The sequence below is a fragment of the Tachypleus tridentatus genome, chromosome 10 (genome assembly GCF_004210375.1).
Source record: "Tachypleus tridentatus isolate NWPU-2018 chromosome 10, ASM421037v1, whole genome shotgun sequence".
Lineage (NCBI taxonomy): Eukaryota > Metazoa > Arthropoda > Merostomata > Xiphosura > Limulidae > Tachypleus > Tachypleus tridentatus.
Window position 1 is genome coordinate 8,794,015 of NC_134834.1, and position 16,005 is coordinate 8,810,019.

Below are 16,005 nucleotides of genomic sequence, written 5' to 3' on the forward strand. Positions count from 1 at the left end.
TATCTGGAACTGATGCACCAATGTGTAGTTTGTGTAACACTCAAATCACTATCAGCCACGTTTTACTTTCTTGCCATCGTTACAATTCTCAACAACGGCAATATTTTAAACATATTTTTTCCCAGGGTCAGTCTGTAACATTGGACAGTGTTATTGGTGATGGTGACTCTGTCCACCTTGATAACGTTTTTAATTTTTTAATGGCCATTAATCTTTTAATCTCATTTAAGTGTTGCATATTTATTCATTACACCTTTTAATTGTGGTTCCTTTTTACAGTTTTAATCTCTCTCATTCAATTTGACATTGGAAAATGGCCAGAACATTAAATAACTCGACACCAGGACTGGAAAGGGCAACTTCAGGTGACTAACACTACTGTTTGAACTACTGTTAGTCGTCCTGGCGAGTTGTTATTATACTTTTGCTGCATATTATTTCACACTTTTACTACTTTACCTTTTAGTACTGGCCATATTGACTCATAACCCGGAACCAGGACTGGAAAGACCAACTTCAGGTGACTGACGGTGGTTTTTATACTTACCTGTTAGTCTTCCTGGCGGGTTATGATCATTACCATTCTGCTACAGGTAGTTCTTTACAACTTTGTTGACTGGTTGTCAACATTGGTTTTTGCACCATTTTCTGTTTTAATTGCCGTTTTGCTTTTATCTTCATTTACTTTTACAAATTTTACTCCATTTACTTGACTTTTATCTTTTTACTGGACATTTGGCTACTCATTATTACGATTTTGCGGAGTGTCTTTTAAAACTTTTATTCTGTTACATTTTGATAATAACTTCTATGACACATAACCCGGAACCAGGACTGGAAAGGCCAACTTCAGGTGATTGACGGTGGTTCTTGAACTTACCTGTTAGTCTTCCTGGCGGGTTATGATCATTCCCATTTTGGTAGAGTAAATATTTTACAACTTTGAAGACTGGATGTTACCATTGGTTTTTACACCATTTTCTGTTTTAATTGCTGTTTTGTTTTTACCTTCATTTACTTTTACAAATTTTACTCCATTTACTTGACTTTATCTTTTTACTGGACATTTGGCTACTCATTGTTACAATTTTGCTATGTATCTTTTAAAAGTTCTTTTCTTTTACATTTTGATACTGGTTGCTATGACACATAACCCAGAACCAGGACTGGAAAGACCAACTTCAGGTGACTGACGGTGGTTCTTGAACTTACCTGTTAGTCAGGTTATGATCATTACCTTTTTGCTAGAGTAAATACCTTACAACTTCTTATACTCTGCCTTCTATCTTAACATTGTAGACTAGGTGTCAACATTGGTTTTATACTTTTTTGTTTTACCTTCAGTTCCATTTATGTCTGTTACTACTTTACTTTATTTTTACATTTTTACCGGATGTTTGGCGCAGATAGCCTCGCTGCTTTGTGCCATAAAATACTAAATCAATCAATTAACCTGTTCAGTGCCATAGACGAGACAACTCGTCCAATCCAATCGGTAACACAGTGCCACGGATGAGTTAATTCGTTCTTAATAATACCTAACTTCAACGCTAAATGTCAGCACCATACATGCATTTGACCTACTTACAAATTGTTTCACTTTCGATCCAAAATGGCGTCACGAAAAAGTTACAAAATAAAGAAACAATTGTGTTGTGTTGTAGCAGCTGAAATACTTGGCAGTTAACAGCTTAATTGTCTGATAAGAACAGTGCAAGAGTTGGCAGTGAGAATGGTTGCCTTCCCATTTTCACTTTAAAACTAAGGACAGCTAAAGCAGATAGCCATCCTGTGGCTTTTCACACAATCCAACAAATAAAGAAACTCTAAATATAAAGTTTTCTTATTCGGTGAGAGAATAAACTATTTTGTGTTTTTCTCAAATATTTGTGTTTTGTGTGTTAGTTAAAACCTAAAAATAATTAAAGGACATTATTATATCAGATGTAGTACACTGTATGGACCGAAACGTTGGTGTAATGCTTCGACCCGTCGTGGCCTGCTTACCTGCCTGGTTTCGATTTGCTCAGTGTCTGCGTCGTTACCGGGATACTAAAGAGGCTTTCCCACACTTGGTCAATGCAGGGAAATACTCCACTACATTTTGTGTTGTGACATTTTCAACTCTTTTCAACATGTTTAAAGGTAACGGCTCTTATGTACTTAATACAACAGAACAGAAGAAATCCATTTAGGACATTTCTAGTATTCTGACACTATGTTTATGTTTTTATTTTATTAGATAATTTGAAACAAGCAACAGTTGTCAATATCATGAAATGATAGGTGTTAAAAGTTTTTGTTTTCTGTGTGTTGGTTTGATATAGTGCTCGTGTTTTCAATTAAACAATATTATGTAACATCTTTTGTATTTATAATTTGTTTTCTTCTCCAGTTGATGGATTCTGAGTACTATTAAACAGAGAAGTTATTTAAACAAGGTTGTCCTGATGGTTAGGAAATTCACTTTACTTGTGATTGGAGAAGGTATCTCACTCGGAACTGTGAATTCCAGAGTAGGCTGGCCAGTGCTGTTTAACATTTGAATCGTATGACAGTCCTAAACACAGTTAATATAAATTAATTTTCACATAATGATTTCAGATCAATATGAAGAGTCAGAATATAACCCTTTCTTCTTCCTGTGGATTTTGTCTGCTGTGGTCAGCTCTTGTTATACTTACATCTGGGACATCAAAATGGACTGGGGACTGTTTGAATCAAATGGTGGAGAAAATAAGTTTCTCAGAGAGGAGATTGTCTATTCTTCACCAGTAAGGAATATATAGTTTAGTCTTGTCTTTACATGTAGTATTTGTTGAATAAAATAAGTTTCTCAGAGAGCAGATTGCGTATTGTTCACCAGTAAGGAACGTATAGTTTAGTCTTGTCTTTACATGTAGTATTTGTTGAATAAAATAAGTTTCTTAGAGAGCAGATTGTCTATTCTTCACCACTAAGGAACATATAGTTTAGTCTTGTCTTTACATGTAGTATTTGTTGAATAAAATAAGTTTCTTAGAGAGCAGATTGTCTATTCTTCACCAGTAAGGAATATATAGTTTAGTCTTGTCTTTACATGTAGTATTTGTTGAATAAAATAAGTTTCTTAGAGAGCAGATTGTGTATTCTTCACCAGTAAGGAACATATAGTTTAGTCTTGTCTTTACATGTAGTATTTGTTGAGTAAAATAAGTTTCTTAGAGAGCAGATTGTCTATTCTTCACCACTAAGGAACATATAGTTTAGTCTTGTCTTTACATGTAGTATTTGTTGAATAAAATAAGTTTCTTAGAGAGCAGATTGTCTATTCTTCACCAGTAAGGAATATATAGTTTAGTCTTGTCTTTACATGTAGTATTTGTTGAATAAAATAAGTTTCTTAGAGAGCAGATTGTGTATTCTTCACCAGTAAGGAACATATAGTTTAGTCTTGTCTTTACATGTAGTATTTGTTGAATAAAATAAGTTTCTCAGAGAGCAGATTGTGTATTCTTCACCAGTAAGGAACATATAGTTTAGTCTTGTCTTTACATGTAGTATTTGTTGAATAAAATAAGTTTCTCAGAGAGCAGATTGTGTATTGTTCACCAGTAAGGAACGTATAGTTTAGTCTTGTCTTTACATGTAGTATTTGTTGAATAAAATAAGTTTCTTAGAGAGGAGATTGTGTATTGTTCACCAGTAAGGAACGTATAGTTTAGTCTTGTCTTTACATGTAGTATTTGTTGAATAAAATAAGTTTCTCAGAGAGCAGATTGTGTATTGTTCACCAGTAAGGAACGTATAGTTTAGTCTTGTCTTTACATGTAGTATTTGTTGAATAAAATAAGTTTCTCAGAGAGCAGATTGTGTATTCTTCACCACTAAGGAACATATAGTTTAGTCTTGTCTTTACATGTAGTATTTGTTGAATAAAATAAGTTTCTTAGAGAGCAGATTGTGTATTCTTCACCAGTAAGGAACATATAGTTTAGTCTTGTCTTTACATGTAGTATTTGTTGAATAAAATAAGTTTCTCAGAGAGCAGATTGTGTATTGTTCACCAGTAAGGAACGTATAGTTTAGTCTTGTCTTTACATGTAGTATTTGTTGAATAAAATAAGTTTCTCAGAGAGCAGATTGTGTATTGTTCACCAGTAAGGAACGTATAGTTTAGTCTTGTCTTTACATGTAGTATTTGTTGAATAAAATAAGTTTCTTAGAGAGCAGATTGTGTATTCTTCACCAGTAAGGAACATATAGTTTAGTCTTGTCTTTACATGTAGTATTTGTTGAATAAAATAAGTTTCTTAGAGAGCAGATTGTCTATTCTTCACCAGTAAGGAACATATAGTTTAGTCTTGTCTTTACATGTAGTATTTGTTGAATAAAATAAGTTTCTTAGAGAGCAGATTGTGTATTCTTCACCAGTAAGGAACATATAGTTTAGTCTTGTCTTTACATGTAGTATTTGTTGAATAAAATAAGTTTCTAGAGAGCAGATTGTCTATTCTTCACCAGTAAGGAACATATAGTTTAGTCTTGTCTTTACATGTAGTATTTGTTGAATAAAATAAGTTTCTTAGAGAGCAGATTGTCTATTCTTCACCACTAAGGAACATATAGTTTAGTCTTGTCTTTACATGTAGTATTTGTTGAATAAAATAAGTTTCTTAGAGAGCAGATTGTCTATTCTTCACCACTAAGGAACATATAGTTTAGTCTTGTCTTTACATGTAGTATTTGTTGAATAAAATAAGTTTCTCAGAGAGGAGATTGTGTATTGTTCACCAGTAAGGAACATATAGTTTAGTCTTGTCTTTACATGTAGTATTTGTTGAATAAAATAAGTTTCTTAGAGAGCAGATTGTCTATTCTTCACCACTAAGGAACATATAGTTTAGTCTTGTCTTTACATGTAGTATTTGTTGAATAAAATAAGTTTCTCAGAGAGGAGATTGTGTATTCTTCACCAGTAAGGAACATATAGTTTAGTCTTGTCTTTACATGTAGTATTTGTTGAATAAAATAAGTTTCTCAGAGAGCAGATTGTGTATTCTTCACCAGTAAGGAACATATAGTTTAGTCTTGTCTTTACATGTAGTATTTGTTGAATAAAATAAGTTTCTTAGAGAGCAGATTGTCTATTCTTCACCACTAAGGAACATATAGTTTAGTCTTGTCTTTACATGTAGTATTTGTTGAATAAAATAAGTTTCTCAGAGAGCAGATTGTGTATTCTTCACCAGTAAGGAACATATAGTTTAGTCTTGTCTTTACATGTAGTATTTGTTGAATAAAATAAGTTTCTCAGAGAGCAGATTGTGTATTCTTCACCAGTAAGGAACATATAGTTTAGTCTTGTCTTTACATGTAGTATTTGTTGAATAAAATAAGTTTCTCAGAGAGCAGATTGTGTATTCTTCACCAGTAAGGAACATATAGTTTAGTCTTGTCTTTACATGTAGTATTTGTTGAATAAAATAAGTTTCTTAGAGAGCAGATTGTGTATTCTTCACCAGTAAGGAACATATAGTTTAGTCTTGTCTTTACATGTAGTATTTGTTGAATAAAATAAGTTTCTCAGAGAGCAGATTGTGTATTCTTCACCAGTAAGGAACATATAGTTTAGTCTTGTCTTTACATGTAGTATTTGTTGAATAAAATAAGTTTCTTAGAGAGCAGATTGTGTATTCTTCACCAGTAAGGAACATATAGTTTAGTCTTGTCTTTACATGTAGTATTTGTTGAATAAAATAAGTTTCTCAGAGAGCAGATTGTGTATTCTTCACCAGTAAGGAACATATAGTTTAGTCTTGTCTTTACATGTAGTATTTGTTGAATAAAATAAGTTTCTTAGAGAGCAGATTGTGTATTCTTCACCAGTAAGGAACATATAGTTTAGTCTTGTCTTTACATGTAGTATTTGTTGAATAAAATAAGTTTCTCAGAGAGCAGATTGTGTATTCTTCACCAGTAAGGAACATATAGTTTAGTCTTGTCTTTACATGTAGTATTTGTTGAATAAAATAAGTTTCTTAGAGAGCAGATTGTGTATTCTTCACCAGTAAGGAACATATAGTTTAGTCTTGTCTTTACATGTAGTATTTGTTGAATAAAATAAGTTTCTTAGAGAGCAGATTGTGTATTCTTCACCAGTAAGGAACATATAGTTTAGTCTTGTCTTTACATGTAGTATTTGTTGAATAAAATAAGTTTCTTAGAGAGCAGATTGTGTATTCTTCACCAGTAAGGAACATATAGTTTAGTCTTGTCTTTACATGTAGTATTTGTTGAATAAAATAAGTTTCCTAGAGAGCAGATTGTCTATTCTTCACCAGTAAGGAACATATAGTTTAGTCTTGTCTTTACATGTAGTATTTGTTGAATAAAATAAGTTTCTTAGAGAGCAGATTGTCTATTCTTCACCACTAAGGAACATATAGTTTAGTCTTGTCTTTACATGTAGTATTTGTTGAATAAAATAAGTTTCTTAGAGAGCAGATTGTGTATTCTTCACCAGTAAGGAACATATAGTTTAGTCTTGTCTTTACATGTAGTATTTGTTGAATAAAATAAGTTTCTCAGAGAGCAGAGAGGAGATTGTGTATTGTTCACCAGTAAGGAACATATAGTTTAGTCTTGTCTTTACATGTAGTATTTGTTGAATAAAATAAGTTTCTTAGAGAGCAGATTGTCTATTCTTCACCACTAAGGAACATATAGTTTAGTCTTGTCTTTACATGTAGTATTTGTTGAATAAAATAAGTTTCTCAGAGAGGAGATTGTGTATTCTTCACCAGTAAGGAACATATAGTTTAGTCTTGTCTTTACATGTAGTATTTGTTGAATAAAATAAGTTTCTCAGAGAGAGATTGTGTATTGTTCACCAGTAAGGAACATATAGTTTAGTCTTGTCTTTACATGTAGTATTTGTTGAATAAAATAAGTTTCTTAGAGAGCAGATTGTCTATTCTTCACCACTAAGGAACATATAGTTTAGTCTTGTCTTTACATGTAGTATTTGTTGAATAAAATAAGTTTCTCAGAGAGCAGATTGTGTATTCTTCACCAGTAAGGAACATATAGTTTAGTCTTGTCTTTACATGTAGTATTTGTTGAATAAAATAAGTTTCTTAGAGAGCAGATTGTGTATTCTTCACCAGTAAGGAACATATAGTTTAGTCTTGTCTTTACATGTAGTATTTGTTGAATAAAATAAGTTTCTCAGAGAGCAGATTGTGTATTCTTCACCAGTAAGGAACATATAGTTTAGTCTTGTCTTTACATGTAGTATTTGTTGAATAAAATAAGTTTCTCAGAGAGGAGATTGTGTATTCTTCACCAGTAAGGAACATATAGTTTAGTCTTGTCTTTACATGTAGTATTTGTTGAATAAAATAAGTTTCTTAGAGAGCAGATTGTGTATTCTTCACCAGTAAGGAACATATAGTTTAGTCTTGTCTTTACATGTAGTATTTGTTGAATAAAATAAGTTTCTCAGAGAGCAGATTGTGTATTCTTCACCAGTAAGGAACATATAGTTTAGTCTTGTCTTTACATGTAGTATTTGTTGAATAAAATAAGTTTCTTAGAGAGCAGATTGTGTATTCTTCACCAGTAAGGAACATATAGTTTAGTCTTGTCTTTACATGTAGTATTTGTTGAATAAAATAAGTTTCTCAGAGAGCAGATTGTGTATTCTTCACCAGTAAGGAACATATAGTTTAGTCTTGTCTTTACATGTAGTATTTGTTGAATAAAATAAGTTTCTTAGAGAGCAGATTGTGTATTCTTCACCAGTAAGGAACATATAGTTTAGTCTTGTCTTTACATGTAGTATTTGTTGAATAAAATAAGTTTCTTAGAGAGCAGATTGTGTATTCTTCACCAGTAAGGAACATATAGTTTAGTCTTGTCTTTACATGTAGTATTTGTTGAATAAAATAAGTTTCTCAGAGAGCAGATTGTGTATTCTTCACCACTAAGGAACATATAGTTTAGTCTTGTCTTTACATGTAGTATTTGTTGAATAAAATAAGTTTCTCAGAGAGGAGATTGTGTATTCTTCACCAGTAAGGAACATATAGTTTAGTCTTGTCTTTACATGTAGTATTTGTTGAATAAAATAAGTTTCTCAGAGAGGAGATTGTGTATTCTTCACCAGTAAGGAACATATAGTTTAGTCTTGTCTTTACATGTAGTATTTGTTGAATAAAATAAGTTTCTCAGAGAGCAGATTGTGTATTCTTCACCAGTAAGGAACATATAGTTTAGTCTTGTCTTTACATGTAGTATTTGTTGAATAAAATAAGTTTCTTAGAGAGCAGATTGTCTATTCTTCACCACTAAGGAACATATAGTTTAGTCTTGTCTTTACATGTAGTATTTGTTGAATAAAATAAGTTTCTCAGAGAGGAGATTGTGTATTCTTCACCAGTAAGGAACATATAGTTTAGTCTTGTCTTTACATGTAGTATTTGTTGAATAAAATAAGTTTCTCAGAGAGGAGATTGTGTATTCTTCACCAGTAAGGAACATATAGTTTAGTCTTGTCTTTACATGTAGTATTTGTTGAATAAAATAAGTTTCTTAGAGAGCAGATTGTGTATTCTTCACCACTAAGGAACATATAGTTTAGTCTTGTCTTTACATGTAGTATTTGTTGAATAAAATAAGTTTCTCAGAGAGCAGATTGTGTATTCTTCACCAGTAAGGAACATATAGTTTAGTCTTGTCTTTACATGTAGTATTTGTTGAATAAAATAAGTTTCTCAGAGAGCAGATTGTGTATTCTTCACCAGTAAGGAACATATAGTTTAGTCTTGTCTTTACATGTAGTATTTGTTGAATAAAATAAGTTTCTCAGAGAGCAGATTGTGTATTCTTCACCAGTAAGGAACATATAGTTTAGTCTTGTCTTTACATGTAGTATTTGTTGAATAAAATAAGTTTCTCAGAGAGCAGATTGTGTATTCTTCACCAGTAAGGAACATATAGTTTAGTCTTGTCTTTACATGTAGTATTTGTTGAATAAAATAAGTTTCTCAGAGAGGAGATTGTGTATTCTTCACCAGTAAGGAACATATAGTTTAGTCTTGTCTTTACATGTAGTATTTGTTGAATAAAATAAGTTTCTCAGAGAGGAGATTGTGTATTCTTCACCAGTAAGGAACATATAGTTTAGTCTTGTCTTTACATGTAGTATTTGTTGAATAAAATAAGTTTCTCAGAGAGGAGATTGTGTATTCTTCACCAGTAAGGAACATATAGTTTAGTCTTGTCTTTACATGTAGTATTTGTTGAATAAAATAAGTTTCTCAGAGAGGAGATTGTGTATTCTTCACCAGTAAGGAACATATAGTTTAGTCTTGTCTTTACATGTAGTATTTGTTGAATAAAATAAGTTTCTCAGAGAGGAGATTGTGTATTCTTCACCAGTAAGGAACATATAGTTTAGTCTTGTCTTTACATGTAGTATTTGTTGAATAAAATAAGTTTCTCAGAGAGGAGATTGTGTATTCTTCACCAGTAAGGAACATATAGTTTAGTCTTGTCTTTACATGTAGTATTTGTTGAATAAAATAAGTTTCTCAGAGAGGAGATTGTGTATTCTTCACCAGTAAGGAACATATAGTTTAGTCTTGTCTTTACATGTAGTATTTGTTGAATAAAATAAGTTTCTCAGAGAGGAGATTGTGTATTCTTCACCAGTAAGGAACATATAGTTTAGTCTTGTCTTTACATGTAGTATTTGTTGAATAAAATAAGTTTCTCAGAGAGCAGATTGTGTATTCTTCACCAGTAAGGAACATATAGTTTAGTCTTGTCTTTACATGTAGTATTTGTTGAATAAAATAAGTTTCTCAGAGAGCAGATTGTGTATTCTTCACCAGTAAGGAACATATAGTTTAGTCTTGTCTTTACATGTAGTATTTGTTGAATAAAATAAGTTTCTCAGAGAGCAGATTGTGTATTCTTCACCACTAAGGAACATATAGTTTAGTCTTGTCTTTACATGTAGTATTTGTTGAATAAAATAAGTTTCTCAGAGAGCAGATTGTGTATTCTTCACCAGTAAGGAACATATAGTTTAGTCTTGTCTTTACATGTAGTATTTGTTGAATAAAATAAGTTTCTCAGAGAGCAGATTGTGTATTCTTCACCAGTAAGGAACATATAGTTTAGTCTTGTCTTTACATGTAGTATTTGTTGAATAAAATAAGTTTCTCAGAGAGCAGATTGTGTATTCTTCACCAGTAAGGAACATATAGTTTAGTCTTGTCTTTACATGTAGTATTTGTTGAATAAAATAAGTTTCTCAGAGAGCAGATTGTGTATTCTTCACCAGTAAGGAACATATAGTTTAGTCTTGTCTTTACATGTAGTATTTGTTGAATAAAATAAGTTTCTCAGAGAGCAGATTGTGTATTCTTCACCAGTAAGGAACATATAGTTTAGTCTTGTCTTTACATGTAGTATTTGTTGAATAAAATAAGTTTCTCAGAGAGGAGATTGTGTATTCTTCACCAGTAAGGAACATATAGTTTAGTCTTGTCTTTACATGTAGTATTTGTTGAATAAAATAAGTTTCTCAGAGAGGAGATTGTGTATTCTTCACCAGTAAGGAACATATAGTTTAGTCTTGTCTTTACATGTAGTATTTGTTGAATAAAATAAGTTTCTCAGAGAGGAGATTGTCTATTCTTCACCACTAAGGAACATATAGTTTAGTCTTGTCTTTACATGTAGTATTTGTTGAATAAAATAAGTTTCTCAGAGAGGAGATTGTGTATTCTTCACCAGTAAGGAACATATAGTTTAGTCTTGTCTTTACATGTAGTATTTGTTGAATAAAATAAGTTTCTCAGAGAGGAGATTGTGTATTCTTCACCAGTAAGGAACATATAGTTTAGTCTTGTCTTTACATGTAGTATTTGTTGAATAAAATAAGTTTCTCAGAGAGGAGATTGTGTATTCTTCACCAGTAAGGAACATATAGTTTAGTCTTGTCTTTACATGTAGTATTTGTTGAATAAAATAAGTTTCTCAGAGAGGAGATTGTGTATTCTTCACCAGTAAGGAACATATAGTTTAGTCTTGTCTTTACATGTAGTATTTGTTGAATAAAATAAGTTTCTCAGAGAGCAGATTGTGTATTCTTCACCACTAAGGAACATATAGTTTAGTCTTGTCTTTACATGTAGTATTTGTTGAATAAAATAAGTTTCTCAGAGAGCAGATTGTGTATTCTTCACCACTAAGGAACATATAGTTTAGTCTTGTCTTTACATGTAGTATTTGTTGAATAAAATAAGTTTCTCAGAGAGCAGATTGTGTATTCTTCACCACTAAGGAACATATAGTTTAGTCTTGTCTTTACATGTAGTATTTGTTGAATAAAATAAGTTTCTCAGAGAGCAGATTGTGTATTCTTCACCACTAAGGAACATATAGTTTAGTCTTGTCTTTACATGTAGTATTTGTTGAATAAAATAAGTTTCTCAGAGAGCAGATTGTGTATTCTTCACCACTAAGGAACATATAGTTTAGTCTTGTCTTTACATGTAGTATTTGTTGAATAAAATAAGTTTCTCAGAGAGGAGATTGTGTATTCTTCACCAGTAAGGAACATATAGTTTAGTCTTGTCTTTACATGTAGTATTTGTTGAATAAAATAAGTTTCTCAGAGAGGAGATTGTGTATTCTTCACCAGTAAGGAACATATAGTTTAGTCTTGTCTTTACATGTAGTATTTGTTGAATAAAATAAGTTTCTCAGAGAGGAGATTGTGTATTCTTCACCAGTAAGGAACATATAGTTTAGTCTTGTCTTTACATGTAGTATTTGTTGAATAAAATAAGTTTCTCAGAGAGGAGATTGTGTATTCTTCACCAGTAAGGAACATATAGTTTAGTCTTGTCTTTACATGTAGTATTTGTTGAATAAAATAAGTTTCTCAGAGAGGAGATTGTGTATTCTTCACCACTAAGGAACATATAGTTTAGTCTTGTCTTTACATGTAGTATTTGTTGAATAAAATAAGTTTCTCAGAGAGGAGATTGTCTATTCTTCACCAGTAAGGAACATATAGTTTAGTCTTGTCTTTACATGTAGTATTTGTTGAATAAAATAAGTTTCTCAGAGAGCAGATTGTGTATTCTTCACCACTAAGGAACATATAGTTTAGTCTTGTCTTTACATGTAGTATTTGTTGAATAAAATAAGTTTCTCAGAGAGCAGATTGTGTATTCTTCACCAGTAAGGAACATATAGTTTAGTCTTGTCTTTACATGTAGTATTTGTTGAATAAAATAAGTTTCTCAGAGAGGAGATTGTGTATTCTTCACCACTAAGGAACATATAGTTTAGTCTTGTCTTTACATGTAGTATTTGTTGAATAAAATAAGTTTCTCAGAGAGGAGATTGTCTATTCTTCACCACTAAGGAACATATAGTTTAGTCTTGTCTTTACATGTAGTATTTGTTGAATAAAATAAGTTTCTCAGAGAGGAGATTGTGTATTCTTCACCACTAAGGAACATATAGTTTAGTCTTGTCTTTACATGTAGTATTTGTTGAATAAAATAAGTTTCTCAGAGAGGAGATTGTGTATTCTTCACCACTAAGGAACATATAGTTTAGTCTTGTCTTTACATGTAGTATTTGTTGAATAAAATAAGTTTCTCAGAGAGGAGATTGTGTATTCTTCACCACTAAGGAACATATAGTTTAGTCTTGTCTTTACATGTAGTATTTGTTGAATAAAATAAGTTTCTCAGAGAGCAGATTGTCTATTCTTCACCACTAAGGAACATATAGTTTAGTCTTGTCTTTACATGTAGTATTTGTTGAATAAAATAAGTTTCTCAGAGAGGAGATTGTGTATTGTTCACCAGTAAGGAACATATAGTTTAGTCTTGTCTTTACATGTAGTATTTGTTGAATAAAATAAGTTTCTTAGAGAGCAGATTGTCTATTCTTCACCACTAAGGAACATATAGTTTAGTCTTGTCTTTACATGTAGTATTTGTTGAATAAAATAAGTTTCTCAGAGAGCAGATTGTGTATTCTTCACCACTAAGGAACATATAGTTTAGTCTTGTCTTTACATGTAGTATTTGTTGAATAAAATAAGTTTCTTAGAGAGCAGATTGTGTATTCTTCACCAGTAAGGAACATATAGTTTAGTCTTGTCTTTACATGTAGTATTTGTTGAATAAAATAAGTTTCTCAGAGAGCAGATTGTGTATTCTTCACCACTAAGGAACATATAGTTTAGTCTTGTCTTTACATGTAGTATTTGTTGAATAAAATAAGTTTCTCAGAGAGGAGATTGTGTATTCTTCACCAGTAAGGAACATATAGTTTAGTCTTGTCTTTACATGTAGTATTTGTTGAATAAAATAAGTTTCTCAGAGAGCAGATTGTGTATTCTTCACCACTAAGGAACATATAGTTTAGTATTATCTTTACATGTAGTATTTGTTGAATAAAATAAGTTTCTTAGAGAGCAGATTGTCTATTCTTCACCACTAAGGAACATATAGTTTAGTCTTGTCTTTACATGTAGTATTTGTTGAATAAAATAAGTTTCTCAGAGAGGAGATTGTGTATTGTTCACCAGTAAGGAACATATAGTTTAGTATTATCTTTACATGTAGTATTTGTTGAGTAAAATAAGTTTCTCAGAGAGCAGATTGTGTATTCTTAACCAGTAAGGAACATATAGTTTAGTCTTGTCTTTACATGTAGTATTTGTTGAGTAAAATAAGTTTCTCAGAGAGCAGATTGTGTATTCTTCACCAGTAAGGAACATATAGTTTAGTCTTGTCTTTACATGTAGTATTTGTTGAATAAAATAAGTTTCTCAGAGAGCAGATTGTGTATTCTTCACCACTAAGGAACATATAGTTTAGTCTTGTCTTTACATGTAGTATTTGTTGAATAAAATAAGTTTCTCAGAGAGGAGATTGTGTATTCTTCACCACTAAGGAACATATAGTTTAGTCTTGTCTTTACATGTAGTATTTGTTGAATAAAATAAGTTTCTCAGAGAGGAGATTGTGTATTCTTCACCACTAAGGAACATATAGTTTAGTCTTGTCTTTACATGTAGTATTTGTTGAATAAAATAAGTTTCTCAGAGAGGAGATTGTGTATTCTTCACCAGTAAGGAACATATAGTTTAGTATTGTCTTTACATGTAGTATTTGTTGAATAAAATAAGTTTCTCAGAGAGGAGATTGTGTATTCTTCACCAGTAAGGAACATATAGTTTAGTATTGTCTTTACATGTAGTATTTGTTGAATAAAATAAGTTTCTCAGAGAGGAGATTGTCTATTTTTCACCAGTAAGGAACATATAGTTTAGTCTTGTCTTTACATGTAGTATTTGTTGAATAAAATAAGTTTCTTAGAGAGCAGATTGTCTATTTTTCACCGGTAAGGAACATATAATTTAGTCTTGTCTTTACATGCAGTAAAGTTCATGGTAATCTGTACTTAAGGTTTTCTGATAACTTTACAGCATTTTTACATAAGTTATGATAAGAAACATAGAAACTATAAGTGGTCAAACATGTTCAGAATGTGTTAAGAAATTAATTTAAGAAATAAGGCTAGTGTATTAAATAACTCAATATAAAGGTGTGAGACCTCGTTTCTGCATCTTTGTATATTGGTTTTGTTTGATTTTTTTGTTTAAATAATAAAAGCCCAAAGCTTTTCTTAAATCGTATTGTCTTTTGATGCTGTACGTATAACTGATTTATCCAGTAGCTGTTACTAAAAACACCTGAACATTTTAAATCATTTTACCAAGTATATCTTTTTGGTTTTAGGGTTATTATTACTTTGCAATTATTGAAGATTTCATCTTAAGATTTGGATGGACAGTTTCAGTGTCGCTGGCCGATCTTGACCTAATACATAGTGACTTAGTTGTTTCTATTCTGGCTCCACTAGAGGTTATTAGGTAAGATAGTTTATGACAGTCTCCATTACATACAGATAATTATTTTACTACATCATAGATCAACATTATGTACTCCAGTAGCTGAACAGGAAACCTTATTCAGGTTCTGGTGCACTTAATGGGTATAACACTTTTATTCCATTATTTAGACTTGTGATTGATAACAACCACACCAAAGCTTAACATAGAATGGAAATTATATCGTTAGAAAAACTAATATACACTGTTTTTTTATGAGTAAATACTTTCTGTGGAGTTTCTTCCATTAGAATAAAACTAATCTACAATGTTTGTCTTTTCTTTCCTGGATAAGACGTTTTGTGTGGAACTTCTTCCGTTTGGAGAACGAACACTTGAACAATTGTGGTAAATTCAGAGCAGTCCGAGATATTTCAGTGGCTCCTATAGATTCCAGTGATCAGGACTTAATCATCAGGATGATGGATGACCAAAATGGTGTTATTAACAGAAAAATAAGAGATAAAAAGAAAGGAAACAAGTAAGATTTATATCTTGTAGAACACAGTACGTTTGGTGTTGTGCTATTAAACTGGTTCTTCATCTTTCAATAATTTCACTAATCTAATGCTTGCTACAAGTATCAAGGTTTGTAGAACACAGTACGTTTGGTGTTGTGCTATTAAACCAGTTCTTCATCTTTCAATAATTTCACTAATCTTAATGCTTGCTACAAGTATCAAGGTTTGTAGAACACAGTACGTTTGGTGTTGTGCTATTAAACCGGTTCTTCATCTTTCAATAATTTCACTAATCTAATGCTTGCTACAAGTATCAAGGTTTGTAGAACACAGTACGTTTGGTGTTGTGCTATTAAACCGGTTCTTCATCTTTCAATAATTTCACTAATCTAATGCTTGCTACAAGTATCAAGGTTTGTAGAACACAGTACGTTTGGTGTTGTGCTATTAAACCGGTTCTTCATCTTTCAATAATTTCACTAATCTAATGCTTGCTACAAGTATCAAGGAGAAAATGTTCACAAATAATGTGCAAGTTAAAGTTTTAGGGTTAGACACGAACTAGTA

The 16,005-nt window shown here is 31.5% G+C and overlaps 2 protein-coding genes across 4 annotated transcripts in view; both read left to right on the forward strand.

Moving 5' to 3' along the window:
• Positions 1–16,005, forward strand: part of LOC143228724 (uncharacterized) — a 237,245-nt gene that overhangs the window by 80,900 nt on the left and 140,340 nt on the right. The gene's annotated exons all lie outside the window — the stretch shown is intronic.
• The window catches only part of LOC143228722 (solute carrier family 53 member 1-like), a 53,415-nt gene that overhangs the window by 32,887 nt on the left and 4,523 nt on the right, over positions 1–16,005 (forward strand). For 2 of the 3 annotated variants that reach the window (XM_076460011.1, XM_076460012.1), the window contains 4 exons: positions 1,945–2,145; positions 2,605–2,774; positions 14,826–14,959; positions 15,273–15,458. In XM_076460011.1, the coding sequence (XP_076316126.1) occupies positions 1,945–2,145; positions 2,605–2,774; positions 14,826–14,959; positions 15,273–15,458 (691 nt within the window). The remainder of the gene's footprint in view (positions 1–1,944; positions 2,146–2,604; positions 2,775–14,825; positions 14,960–15,272; positions 15,459–16,005) is intronic. The other variant, XM_076460013.1, reaches the window with a different exon arrangement.